The following is a 14,626-nucleotide window of genomic DNA, read 5'->3' on the forward strand; positions in this document are numbered from 1 at the left end:
AGCTCTTAACCAACTGAGCCACTCGGCCGGCCCTAGCCTTACTTTTTAATAAATGTATTTCAACTTGTTATTCTTTTACTTTAGTATGTTTATATCAGTCTTACCACTCTAAGCCATGAAGATTTTCTCCTACAGTATCTCCTAGAAACTTTATTGTTTAACTTTGCATATTTACAGTTATAATCCAACCAGAATTTATTTTATTGTATATTGCGAGGTAGTAAAGTTCCATTATTTTTAATATTTATATTTGATTGACAGCCCTGTTTATTGAAAATATTTCCTTTTTCCTATTCCTCTGAAATGCCATTTCTGTCATCTAAAAAGAGGTTTGTTAGTGTGTGGGTTCCCTATTCTGTCAATTTATTTTTCTATCCATATGCCAATATCACACTATCTTCCCTGCTGCAGATTAACAGTAAGTATTGATATATGATAGTTTTTTGCCCTGTTTTGAGATTGTCTCAACTATTTTTGGCTCATTTCATTTCCATATTAATTTGGAATTCGTTGGTGAATCTCCACCTTCTCCCCAAATCTGTTGATATGTATTTCTAGATCAATTAGGGGAAAATTGACTTTATCAAAATATTGAATCTTCCAATTCATAAACACAGCATACATTTCCACTGATTTATATCATCTTTAATTTTTCTCATAAAGTCTTACAGCTTCCTAAGTAGAAGTCTGGCAAAACATGTGAAAGATTTATTCTTTGAGATTTGATATTCTAGATGTTATAGCAATTAATACCATTAAATATTTTCATTTCTTATTTATTTGTTGCTCATATATAGGAAGAAAAGAGCAAAAAACGTTTTTACTATGTGGACTTTGTTGCCAGAAACCTTACTATAATCATTCATTTAATTTACTAATTTACGTATAGAATCTTTGAATTTTTTTATATACCTAAAATATATTTACCATGAATAGTATCATCTTTTCCTTATCAACTTTATTCATATCAGTCATAGTTTTGACTAATTGAATAGGTTAGAACCACAAATATAAAGTGAGTAAAAGTATTTATAATGAGAATTCGTATATTGTATCCAATTTCAGAGGGAATGGTTTTAATATTCAATGTTTGTGTTAGGTTTTGTTTTGATATTCAGTATTAAATAAAGCAAGATGATTTCTATGCCTAGTTTGCTAATATTTTTTTGGGGGGGTGGAATTTTTTAAACATAAGGATATTATATAAATGGAATCATACAGTATACTCGTATAACCTTTTGGGATTGGCTTGTTCAGTTCAAGTTTTCTATGGAGATTCAGCTAGGTTGTTTCACGTTTTAACACTCAATTTATTTTGTTGTTGAGTCACACTCCATGATATGGTTGTATCACAGATTGCATAACCATTCACTCATTGAAGGATATTTGGTATATTTCCCATTTTTAGCTATTATAAATAAAGCTACTATAAACACTTTGGGAACAGTGTGCTGTTATGTGAACATGAGTTCATTTCTCAATAATAAATGTCCAGGAGTGCAATTGCTGCTTTATGTATTACATGCAGAATCTATATCTATATCTATAATATATCTATCTAGGTAGATATTACATATTATATACATATATTTATTTTTAAAAAATAATGCTGAACTATTATCCAGAATGGCAGTACCATTTTATGACCCACCAGGAATGTATGAATAATTCAATTTTTCCACATTCTTATCAGAATTAATTGTTGTCACCATTTTTTAAAATTTTAGCCATTTGGATAGGTATGTAGCAATAACTCATTGTAGTTTTAGTTTGTACTTACCTAAAGCTAGTAATTTTGAAGATGCTTTTATGTGCTCATTTCCCATCTATATTTGCCATCCTATTTGGTGAAACATTTCTTCATCTCTTTTGTTCAATGTTTAATTGATTGTTTGTTTGTTATCGTTGAGATTTGAGAGTTTTTCATATAAGCCAAATGCTGGTCTTTTGTCAGATATGTGGTTTGCAAATAGTTTCTCCCATTTTAACTTGTCTTTTTGTACTCTTCATGGGGACTTTTATAGAGCAATGCTGTTTTTCAAAAAATTTAATGAAGTCCAATTTATAACATTTACCTTTTATGGACTGAGTTTTTTGTGCAAGTAGAAGAATGTTTTGCCTAGCAATAGATCCTGCAGATTTTTTTCGATGTTTCTCCTAAAGTTTTATCACTTTACATTCTACATTAAATCTGTAATCCATTTTAGGTTACTTTTTGTATAAGATGTGAGACTTAACTCAAGAGTATTTCCCCCCTATGGATGTTTAATTTTTCCCACACCATTTGTTGAAAAGGAAATCTTTCCTCCTTCGAATTGCTTTTTTACCCTTTGCAAAATGTAGTCAGCGATATTTGTGTGATTTTATCTCTGGATTCTCTGTTCTGTTCCATTGCTCTATCCATCTATCCCTCTGTCAATGCCCTGTAATCTTGATTACTATAGCTATATACAATAAGTCTTGAAATCAGGTAAACTGGGTCCTTCCACTTGATTTTTCCTTTTCAAAATTGTTTTGGATATTCTAGTCCCTTTCCCTTTTCACAGAATTTTTAAAATAATTGTGCACACACACACATACACACACACTCTGAGATTTTGGTAGGAATTATGTTAAATATTTACATCAGTTTGGGGAAAACCAATTTCTTTACCAGGAAAATGTTATACCTCTGTATTTATTTACAACTTCCTCAATTTCTTTTATTACTGTTGTGTAGTTTTTAGCATGTAAGTCTTGTATGTGTTTTTTCTCCACCAATTGGTATTTTCAACCTGTCATTTTCTTCTTTTCCAAGTCTGGAAAGTGTGAGGTGAAAAGAAAACCCAGATCATTCAAAACCATGTCATTTCTTGGGTCCTGAAGTTCCTAGCTAGTCTGCCTCTTTCTCTTCGCCTTTCAGAATCTTTTTATGCTTGTTTTATATATAATGGCCATAGTTTTATGTTGTATGTAGCAAGAGGCATAGGGAAAAGTACATCTATTTCACCTTCCCAGAAATAGCAGTCTTGATATAAATCAAACATTTGTCACTAGATGTTGTCATATTGTATCTATGCACCCCAGAGGTTCCCTGGGGTTCTTTCAGCGGTGTCCATAGGGAAAGGTGGAGAGTATGTAGGACTCTGGCACTCCCACAGCTGCCCTGACCATACAAGCTCTTTTTATTTCTGTGAAGGGATCATCTGCATTTAAACTCATTCTATCTTGTGAAACTTCTGGAAGGCAATCATTGCACAGATCATGGCCTTATGATCATGAAGCCATTCATCACAGTTGTAGTGAATGGGGTCAAGAAAGTTAGAACAAGAGATGCCATCATTCTTTGCTAAAGAAGCTGGGGAGAAGAGAACACCTGCTTCTTTTCCTTCTCACCCCAAAACAAAAATGAGTGAGGCAGAGACAAAGGACTTAAGACATTCAGTACCAGTGCCTAGCCCTTTTGCCTCTCCTATCTATTTGACAGAAGAGCATCATGGAATCAGGTTCCCCATGGGTCCTTCTATCCTCTCAGGTTGAAAAGAAAGAGTTAGAGGGCTCTACCATTGAGAGGATGTCCCGAAACATGTTCTGGCTTTGGGGAAGAACATCAATCTGGCTGCTGTCTCAGCAACCTCTTGCTCAGACTGCAGGTCTGCTTGCTGGAAGATGACTAGTATTTCTTGTCAAAGTTCTCTCCATTGGCTGGCCCTTGCTCTGAGAAGCCATTGTTTGGAATGGCGTCTTATAGTAGCATCCGTCTGCAAGTGCAAATCTCCAGGTGAAGTCCTGTGTTATACTACAGGAAGCACTGCAGCCTCTGCAGTGTCACTGAGTCTGATGTATTGGCAAGTCCTCCAGCAGACCCTCCAGAATGAATACGATTGGCCACCCTGGCACCAACCAGACTTCCCACAGCAGTGACATTGGGCTTCTATCTAGGGGCATTGGGGAGATGCTGATTAGTATGAACTACCCCAATAGGATCTGCTTATATGTCTAGGGGAAACATTTCAATTGCTATGTAACTCATATTATCAAGAAGCCCTTACCTCACACACAACCAAATAAATTTGACTCAACTCTCAATTTCACAGCACGGGGGAAAAAAAAAATTCCGAACTCTGCCTTATAATTCTCATGAATTTCCAGGACTTATTTTCTAATGGCACCTCTTTCTTCAGGTCTTATTTCCATGGTGGACAAGGGTGTTCTCATTCACCCTGAGTCATCTCAGAAGCTAAGTTCAGCCAGTTTTCACAACCATTAAAACCCAACAAGCATATATACCCTTACTAGATGTCACTAATGTTTAGGTACAAGAGGAGGAATTGCACTAGGACACGTGCAACTCCTTTTCTCTTCTTCTTGGCCACTAACAGTCTTCCTCCTTCCAAACCCCGTTTTCTATCTGCTTCCTTTAAGGACTGACCTCAGCTCAACTTTAGCTCCTCTGGGTGTTTTCTGCTGTCTTCCTAAATAAGTACAATTTCAAATGTTTCTAGTGCCATATTCATTAAAATACTGTGTAATTGCCTGTTTAGTGTAGTGTTTATAAAGTTTATAAACTCCATGTGGGTACAAATCAACTCTTTTTCAATATCAGAGTGTGCAGCACAGATTACACACTCAAATACTTATTGATATCAACATTGACAAATATCCTGATACATTAGATTTGCATCTAATTCAGCCATGATGTAACTGCTTGTTCAAGTTAAAGTGTCCAGTGCAGTATGTTTCAAAATGTTTCTGCTTTATAAATACACACACACACACACACACACACACACACACACACACACACGAGCATGACAATTTATTTAAATAATTCTTTGAGGAAGTTCTTATAGATTATTCAAGCCTTTATATTTTTATTGTCCTTTTTTAAAAAAGAATTGCGTTGGCGACTAATATTTTAGAGATGTATACTACCTCAGAGTTACAGAAATATATCTTTACTGTAGTACTAATTATCATACATTTCAGGTTTTCTGGTAAGCTATATAAGAAGCATTCAACTATGTTAAGATTTTTTTAAAAAAACAATCTAGTGAAAATTCAATGATAACCTAATATCTTCTCCCAATTACATATTACCATTTGAATTATTCTAATTTCATATTTACAGGTAAATTATTTTAAAGTGATTTAAATACATATGTTTGTTCTGCAAAGGAATTAAATGAATTATTTTGGGCAAATTATGCAGAACACCTTAAGGTTTTCTAATTAATTAAAAATGTTTGTATTTTTCATGATTATTGCAAACATGAAAACATATCCTGCTAAACCCTCTATGATTTACTTGGTGGGAAGACAGCATTCCCACATGGGTAAATATAAATAGCAGAAGTGATTTAGTTTTAATGTAATTTCATGGTTAATTTGAAGCAATATTTAAAAATATCACAACATAACATGCCTCGAGTTTGAATTGTGGTATCTTTTTTTAAAGCACCATCATATTGGCTACTTTTATTGATCCTTGTAGAGCTCCTATACATTGTACTCTTATCTCCATCTTATAAATAAAGTCAAGTGGCTGGCCAGTCATAACATCAATATTTTGTGATGGGTTTGAGGCTTTAGTACAAGTCTTTGGTGATTTCTACTGGTAAAATTATGCTGGAGAGGAAGAGTGAAAACAACCCATCCTAAGAGAAGCAATAGTCTTAACTCAAACATTAGTGTTATCAAATGAATTTTAAGGTGATTGAAAGCAGCTCCATTGTGCTTTACTGTACAAACAACATAGCAGGCTGTTGCCACCATTTCTGCTTGATAAAACTTTGTGTACGTTTGGCCTCTTGCTTGGGAAGATTAATGAGCTCACTTCAGGGTTGGATCTGTAAGCAGATGATTGAATTTCAGGGAGGTGTTTGTATGCATTCAGGAGTATATTTCTGTCACTGAATTTCTTCGTGGGATGTCTCAAAGGGAGTGGATGGATGGAAACAGAAGGAAAGACTGTCTATTGTCAATGAAGCCAGGCAGGTGACCTAGATTCACAACACTGGAATGTGTACTCTGATGGATACTTTTTAAAAGAATGAAAGAAATCTTGGATAGAGGGACTGGCTTAATTTCCAGCCAATTCACATCAAGTCTCTTTGAAGGGGTTTTCTGATCCCAGGAGAAGCTTTTACTTGATATACGTTTCATGTGCTGGGTTTATCTAGGGTTCAGATAATCACACAGAGTAGTTCTCATCTGGATTACTCTGTGTGCTCCTGGCCTCAGCAGCCTCTTTTTTGGGGCCTTTCAGTTGAAATAAACAAACATGAAATCTGAAAGACTTACATGTGATCTTCGGGTCACAGCACCCTTTTCTGAGTAACTATTTGTGTTTCCCTATGAAATTGAAAAACAACCCTATGCATTTCAAAAAACATTGCAAGTAATTCCACAAGATTTACCTTTTATGAGAGGAAGATCAGTGAAAGTACAAAGAGCAGCAGAATGAAAAATGGAAAGATTGTGTTGTTGTCCATACACTGAACTGCGTTAGAATAGAGGGAGTTGCTAAAACCACACTAGATTGACCTCCCTGCAAGTTAGGTTTCCCATACTTCATCTTTCTGGAGCATAGTCATAAGGAATAAGTTTCCTTGAAGATAGGCTATATGCCCTATAAATTTTTGGATCTTAAGATACCATTGCATGTATGTCTGTCTTCCACCATGATTGTGTAACCTCCTGGAGAGTGGAGACCATGATTGTGTGTGTGTGTGTGTGTGTGTGTGTGTGTGTGTGTGTGTGTGTGTTCTTATCTCCAGCAACTAGCGGAAATCTAATTTTGGGGAGGTGCTCAGTTCAATGAATTGCATAAGTGTCTCTTGTGGTTGATCATTACTATTTTCTTAGCAAAAAGGTTGTGAAAATAATCATCTGTTTATCTGTGTTTCAAAATCAACAGTATAAATGATTACTGAATTGTGCCAAAATTCAATGCCGCTCTAGATGTTTTTAGTCGTGATTTAGTTTACTGTTTACTTATACCATAAATGGTAGTTAAACAAAATAGTGATTGTAACCTAGGAGTTTATGAGTTCCAGGCTGATTCCAACCGTATTTCACAAACAATGGTGTATTCACTGTAGGTAGTTGAACAAGTTGAAATATGTAGGATGGGGTTGGAATGAATGAGGAAATAAATGAATACAATGAAATAAGATTTTCAGATCTCACTTCAGAGCTTCAGACCCAGATATTCACTGTTCTCACTTAAATAATGCACAGACATGGCAAAGTCAATGTTACCCAAACTGAACTTGGGTACCTCTTCCATTCTCCCTTCTCTCAGTAAATGTCATAATTATCTGCCAATCTGCAAATGCTAGAAATTGGAGAGGTTCTCTTCTATCATCTTCCTTATCCTTCCTGGGTTATATTTTTCTCATTCTATGTACTCTACATGACTAGAGAATCTGATTCTCTTACTTATTTAAAGTAACCTATTTAAAAAGGCTTCTTTGTTATGAAATCTAAAAATTAATCATGGCTTCTCTGTTAAATGTGTTTAAACATAAATTTTGTCTTTTGTTTTTTCAGAAGATGCTTATAAGACCCAGGTTAGGATTGACAACGAGCCAGCTTATTTGGACATCTTGGACACTGCTGGTCAGGTAGGTAATTTTTTTAGATCTCGCCAACCTCTGAGGCCAGTTTAGGCTTTAATCTCAAATACATGTACCACAAAGAAGAAGATGAGTTTATCTATTCAAACAGAAGAACAAATTTTCAATGGCAATAAGGAACTAAGTAAGGGAAGAATTGACAGGAAATGTGATGTTGCCAACCAGAATATTTCAACATTCCTTTAATTTTCTAAATATAAAAGTGCTAGTATAGATGTAGTATTGCTAATGAGATTATAAAACTAATAAAATTGTTTATTATTCTTCCTCAGAAAAGCACAAAACTTTGTCCTTGACCCTAATCTGATGATTATTTTTATTAGAAAATTTTAAAGCAAACGTGCTTAGCAAATATGCTCATGGAACCAAGGACAGGGAGAAAGGTCAATAGAATGGGTAACATAATCAAGATTTAGCATAATCAAATGCATTAGTTTATAAATCTATACATAGGGATAAGGAGAAACAGAACTATGAGGAGGAGGAGGAGACAATAATTTGTGTGATATAACAATAAAGATAGAATTAAAATATTACCCAACAATTATAAATAAAGCAAGAGGAAAGGGATCAGTTAAAATATTTCAAAGCCTTGCAGTATTTGGGAGGAGGGTAGAGATTTTCTCTACTTCATACTTTTAAAATAATAATTTTAAAACTGTAAATATATCTATTAAATGCAAAACATAAACAAATAACTCTCTACTTTGTTATAAGACTAAAACTGCTCTAAAAAAATAGTCTTAAAAATGTAACTTAAAGCTAGCAGAGGGGAAAGGGAAGAATCGATTTTAAAAATTATTAATACAATGTAAGTTGAAAAGAAAGGAGAAAAACAAAGAAAAAGTAAAAAGAAAGCATAATATGATAAATATAAACATATCAGGAATCAAAATAAATGGAATTGGATATGCCTCTCCCAGAATAGTCAAGCAAATTGGTAGCATCATATTGAATCAAAGAACAAAACTAGCCTGTATCTGTTTGGTTTAAATGAGACAAAAGGGAAGGGCTCACCGAGTGGCTCAGTTGGTTAAGATCTCGCTCAGGAGTGTGAGCTCTGAGCAACAGGGTCACTGGTTCGATTCCTGGCCCAAGTTGAGTGCCGCTGAGCTGCCAATAGGTGGCAGGATGGCTCAACTAAAAAAATAAATAAATAAAATAAATAAAAGAGACAAAAGGGTACAGAGTGGTGGCAAATCAAAGAATGATTATTAAAAAAAAGTAGGCAAAAAATAATCAAACCTAAAGCCTGTATTAATATTAATATCAGACAAAATAGATTTATTGAATAAAGAATTATTGAGATGTAAAAGTGCCAATTTGTAATAAAACTCATCAAAAAAATGAAAAATATCTGATCAATAATGTCCAAGAAAAATGGAGCAAACTATATATATATATATATATATATATATATATATATATATATATATATATACCAAATCATTTGTACTGGAAATTTTTAATGCACCTCTGTCAGTAGGTTCTGGATCAAGAAGTAATGTAATTGTAGAAGATTTGAAAATACATTTAAATTAAATAAAATGATGCAGTCAATATGACAGCAGGCATTCTTTTCATGTACATTTGCTGCTTATGCTTTTTATTTCTTTCTAATCTAATTGCAAAGAACGTGGTCTGTAGAAGATTGGTTATTTGATTATGTAGAATTTTACACTGTGACTTAGAATGTGATAAAATTTTGTAATAAAGCTGTTAGTGGTTACCTCTTGAGGAGAAAGGGAAGAACTGGGAAAAGGGAGAGATACAAAGTAGACTTCAACTATACATGTAACGACTTATGTTTACTGAAGTTCTGATTAAATATGAAAAGGTGTTAATAGTTGAAAACCTGAGTCCTGGATACACAGATCTTCATTACACTATTTTCCTTGGTACTTAAATAATTTATTTATATATTATTAAATGTTGTATTATTTCATCTATTTAATGTAAGTATTTAAAATAACTTCATTAATTGGAATATTCTTATAGCCACTGAAAATAGGTGATCTCTTTCTATATGTGAGCTATATCAAGACTATATGAAACCCATATATTATCAAACTTATTTGTTTCCAGGGACATTTGAAAAATAAACTTATGAGTGGAAAACTTGAAGCCATTGAGGATACTTAGAATGAAAATATTTTCATTGACTCAGGGGAAAAAAATAGCTAAACCATGAATTATATAAAAATCTATGAAAGATACAGAAGCCCATAAAATGTCCTTAGTAATTCAGTATATGTAAAATACAATTATGTGAGATTATATGTCTGTATATATCTGTGTACATATGTATCTATCTCACATTCTCAATTTAATTAATTTGGCATCCAGAGCATTACAACACTGGATTCATTGTCCCATAGGGATACAAAAGAAATAAAATCACTGGAGTCCCTGGCCTTGAAGAGCTTATACTTTTATTTTTTGCACATATTTCAGAAAGAATCTGCCCCAAACTGAAGAAAGACATCACATTTTATTATGTCTTTAATCATATCACCTCTATAGCTTTCTCTTATAAACAGTGAATGTTCCTTATCCAACCATGTTTTAAGCATCTAATTACTTACCAGTGTGATATGTAGAACATTAAGATTTATATTTATCATTTATATTTTTAGTTGAAACTTGGCTCAAAACTAAACCTGCCAAATTTTTAAAAAATTTGCTTTACATATAGCATAAATACACTAAGTAAAATGACTACCAAGGCTCTCTAAAGTACACTTTTGATAGAAATAGCTGAAAAACATAATGCCATTCAATGACCTCATCACTCAAATAATTTCCCTCAGTACTGCATTTTTTGTGGTGGACAATGCTAGAGTTCTGCATCCTATAATTACTTCTGGGCCACTGTGCAAACAGAACTTTCACTAAGAATAGTCCTCAGTAGAAATTCTGCAGTCGATTTATAAATATTTCTATTTAATATCCATGGAAATGACTATAATTGTGAATGTTTAGAGACCATGCATTTTAGTTCCTTTGTTTACAAATAAGGACATTGGGGTTCAGAAGAGGCGGCTTGCCCAAGGTCACATGGCTTCTAAATGCCAATCTTGGAGTGATCCTGGTGCTATGCCCGTGAGTCATTCCTGAAAGCCTACAGTAATGGAGCTACATTATCTCTAAAAGCCATCTCTATGTATAGTACTGGACTGTTCATGACTAGTAATGCTTGCTCTTTGTGCATTACTTTTTTGAGAATGTCTATGACATTTTGACTAAAAGAGTCTTAGTTGAAAACAACCAGTACAGAATACTGGCAAGAACAATGAATCAAAAACTCAAGATGGTAAAATCCAGGAAGAATCTGAATTTAAAAAGATGTCATTAGTGTAAGAGTTTGTTTACAACCTTCATTTTTGCTTTCTTTATATTTTGCACAAAGGATTTGTCTTCCCTAATTCTAAATATCGAGTATTTGTTTGCAGATTTTCTTTGAGTTACACTGTCAGTGTATTAATCCATTAAGAAAGAATTTAGATGATAAGCATAAATAACAATATTGCATCTATTTGGCATCTATGGGAACGATCAAATGAGCAAGAACAAAGGGTCAACCCATACAATTTGCTATAACTCTTGTATAGTTATATTATGAAGGAGGGGCCCAGTTAAGAATAAGTACTCAGTAAAAGCGAATGAAACATTTTGTCATATGACCTGTATTTTTCCCACACCTGACATAAATGGGATATGTAGAATTAGACAAAATATTTATTGTCTCTTTGATTCACTTTCTTCCCATTTATTAAATAAAGAGCTAAGATTAAATGTTATTTAAATCACTTTGTGCTCTATCATTTTATCATTCTCAAAACAATTTCATTCCTTCAACAGTGAATTATTATGTGGTAGACACTGATTATGTTCTCTCAACAGTCTCAATGACAGATTCAAATAAATTTGAAAAATGTTTCCTGCCTTAAGAAATTTGCAGTTTAGTAATCGATGCAAGATGTACCTGGTTTGCTCAGAGAAAATGTCACTTATGTGTCATAAAGGTAGCTCTCAATTAAGTTAAAGAATGAAAATCAACTATTTTTGCTTAGGCAAAATGATAACCAGAGAAGGATAATACAGGAGGGCTTCTCCCAACAAACTATTAATTTCACTGAGGAGGTATGTTTATACACATGACTTCCAGTTATGAGTCTGTTAAAAGAAAAACAAATGGGCAAATTGCCTATCATCACAGATATTCTAGTAGTAGGGCATTTTGATGATAAACCAAAGGTATTACAAAACCTTTTTCTTTGATTATCCTTTTTTCTTCCTTCAAGAATATAACAATAATGTGATGTTAGATTTTTTTTTTCTGTGTTCTAATGTGGGGAATAGATAGTGAGAGAGATTCTGGGTGGGTTTGGAGCCTCTTGTATATCTGGAAAGCTATGAGGAGTCACAACAGGGATCAGAGGAAGGGAAATAGAAAACTTGGTTCTTGAAGCTAAATCGAAGCTTAAGGAAAAAGCTTGATTTTTTTTTCTAAAGTCATATTTCTACACTTTACAGTGCAGGTTGGCAGGTTGCAAACATACATGATAAGAAGAACAGAGATTTGTCTGGAGTGACCTATAGAACCTTACTATGGTAAACAGATTGCAGTAGAAAATCACTGGGGAAATAACAGTCCTTATATACATCATAGCTAATATATCAAAATGTAAATGGGTCAGTTAGTCTCATTTTCAAAGATTAAAAAATCTTTTAAGTGAGGGACTATGTCTTCCTTTATGTCACTGTCTATGTATGGTATCTTGTTTGGTATATTATAGGTGTTTCTTAATCATGTAACTTTTTCAACCAATTGGGAAAGAAAATAACTAATCTAGATTCATTTTCTAATGTATCTATTTATTTATTTTTTGGTTTAAGACCCTTGGTGAATATTTGCTGCTAACCTTATCCTTACACCTAAGAATCTTCAAGGGCCCTGGGAAACGTGCACTGCATGTCATCTGAAATTCAGAAACAGATGGAGTTTGGGGAACCAAACTCCTCCATTAGAAATCAATTTTGCAATTAGGCAGCAAAGTTGATGAAATGCTCTCTTTCAAGGGACTTGGGTTATTCTTTGGACCAACTAACTACCAATAAATAGCATGCAGATTTTGACTTCAGTGAGTAACTGGAGACAAATTGTGACCAAAAGAATTGGAAAATATATTGTCCCAGAGCCATTAAGTGCCTTCGAAGTAAGTAGGATACTTATTTTAATCAATAGAATTGGATGAGGAGCCACTTAATATAGGATTATCCTGGAGACTGTTAAGTTTATTTGCATTCTTAAGCATACTCTGAACTCTGAATTATTTTTAATGAAAATTAAAGTGATAATGAGCATCTCATTTAGAGATTACTCAAAGTTATAGGGGGTCTATGTTAGAGTGGCAGCTTGAAACTAAATGATAAGTCCACTCACTGGGGTAATGAGTATCTTTAGTATCACTAAGAAATCAAAAGACTTGTTTTTCCCTGCTAGGCTCATAAGCCAGACATTTTGCACCCTGCTTTCAGCTTTGAAGCAACGCTGTATGACTCCCAAAGGCTCTTCAGATAAACACATGTTCATTCCCTAAACTTAATACTTATGTGAGTTGCTCTGACAGTTACCTAGGTTATTCCAGCCTATTATCCAAAAATGCTGTTCTCTCATCCTACTTAATTCAAGCTTCAAGTGAAAGCTAAAATATCTTATCTAATGGAAATCCAAAAAGCATTTTTATCAGTAATATTTTAATGGCTCATAAACTGAGTCCCTCTTTTTATAACTATAAAAATGGTTTTAAAACCATTTAAAATAGTTTTCCCTTCCTACTTTCTTTGTTGTTTTTTTCCCTGCTATAAGGCAGGAAAGCCCTATTTATGATAAAATGCAAAGTGCTATTACTTTTCTTTGCAGATATCCAACTTTGATTTCAAAATCATGTTGCTCTTCGGGGAAACCCAAAGTGCTTCCTTATAGAATGACTGACTGTTTTATTTTGGGCAGCTTTCATACGTTGCCTTGGTAGAGGTCTGCCTTTGTAGCTAGCTACCCATGTGCTCACTCCTGAACTTTTCTCTCTTTCAGTTTTATGACTGAAATTTCAGAGAAAAAAAAAATATATATATATATATATATTGAGTTACAGAGCAACACGAATTGGCATGGCACAGAGGAGACAGACATTTTTGTTAAAAAACAAAAAAAGCCAACAAACAAACAAAAATGTAATGAGCTAAAGCAGCCAAATATCATCTTCTCATTAAACTACAGGAAGTCAATGGAACCAATACATTTATAGGAACTCTGGTTGCCAGTGCTATGTCAAAAGCATGCCATCTCTTCCCTCTGAGAGAATACTGCATTAGTTAGGTTTTTCCAGGGAAGCAAAATCAATATGCTATCTATGTAGACATAGATATGGATTAGATATAGACTAGATATAAATGATATACATAGATATATAGTTGTAGATAATAAGAGGAGATTTATTATAGCAATTGGTTTACATACTTATTGAGGCCAAGAAATCCCACAATCTGCAGTCTGCAAGCTGGAGAATAAGGAAAGCTTATGGTGCAAGTTGAAGTCTAAAGGCCTGAAAATTGTGGACCCTGTCTAACCAAGAGCTCCTATGTTCAAAGACAAGAGAAGGTGGATATCCCAGCTCAAGCAGAGAAACAGCTAATTCACGCATCCTCCACCTTTTTGTTGCACTTGGGCTCTCAACAGGTGGATGACGCCCACTCACATCGGGAAGGGCCATCTGTGTTACCCAGTTCACCAATTCAAATGCTAACCTCTCCCAGAAACACCCTGAAAGATACACCCAGAGATAATGTTTTACTAGCTATCTGGGGATCCCACAGCCCAGTTGACATATAAAATTAACTATCACAAATACCATTTGGGAAGGCTCTTCTGTTAACTAATATCAACATATCTATCACATGACTTCGTTTCAGTCTTTGTGGAAATTAAAAAAGAATTGCTTCTA

General features: G+C 34.0%; 1 protein-coding gene across 3 annotated transcripts in view; it reads left to right on the forward strand.

Annotated features, from left to right (window-relative positions):
• Positions 1 to 14,626, forward strand: part of RIT2 (Ras like without CAAX 2) — a 330,412-nt gene that overhangs the window by 120,257 nt on the left and 195,529 nt on the right. For all 3 annotated transcript variants that reach the window (XM_019652894.1, XM_019652895.1, XM_019652896.1), the window contains one exon: positions 7,534 to 7,607. In XM_019652894.1, coding sequence (XP_019508439.1) covers positions 7,534 to 7,607 — 74 coding nt within the window. The remainder of the gene's footprint in view (positions 1 to 7,533; positions 7,608 to 14,626) is intronic.

Source organism: Hipposideros armiger, unplaced genomic scaffold (assembly GCF_001890085.2).
Source record: "Hipposideros armiger isolate ML-2016 unplaced genomic scaffold, ASM189008v1 scaffold_189, whole genome shotgun sequence".
Lineage (NCBI taxonomy): Eukaryota > Metazoa > Chordata > Mammalia > Chiroptera > Hipposideridae > Hipposideros > Hipposideros armiger.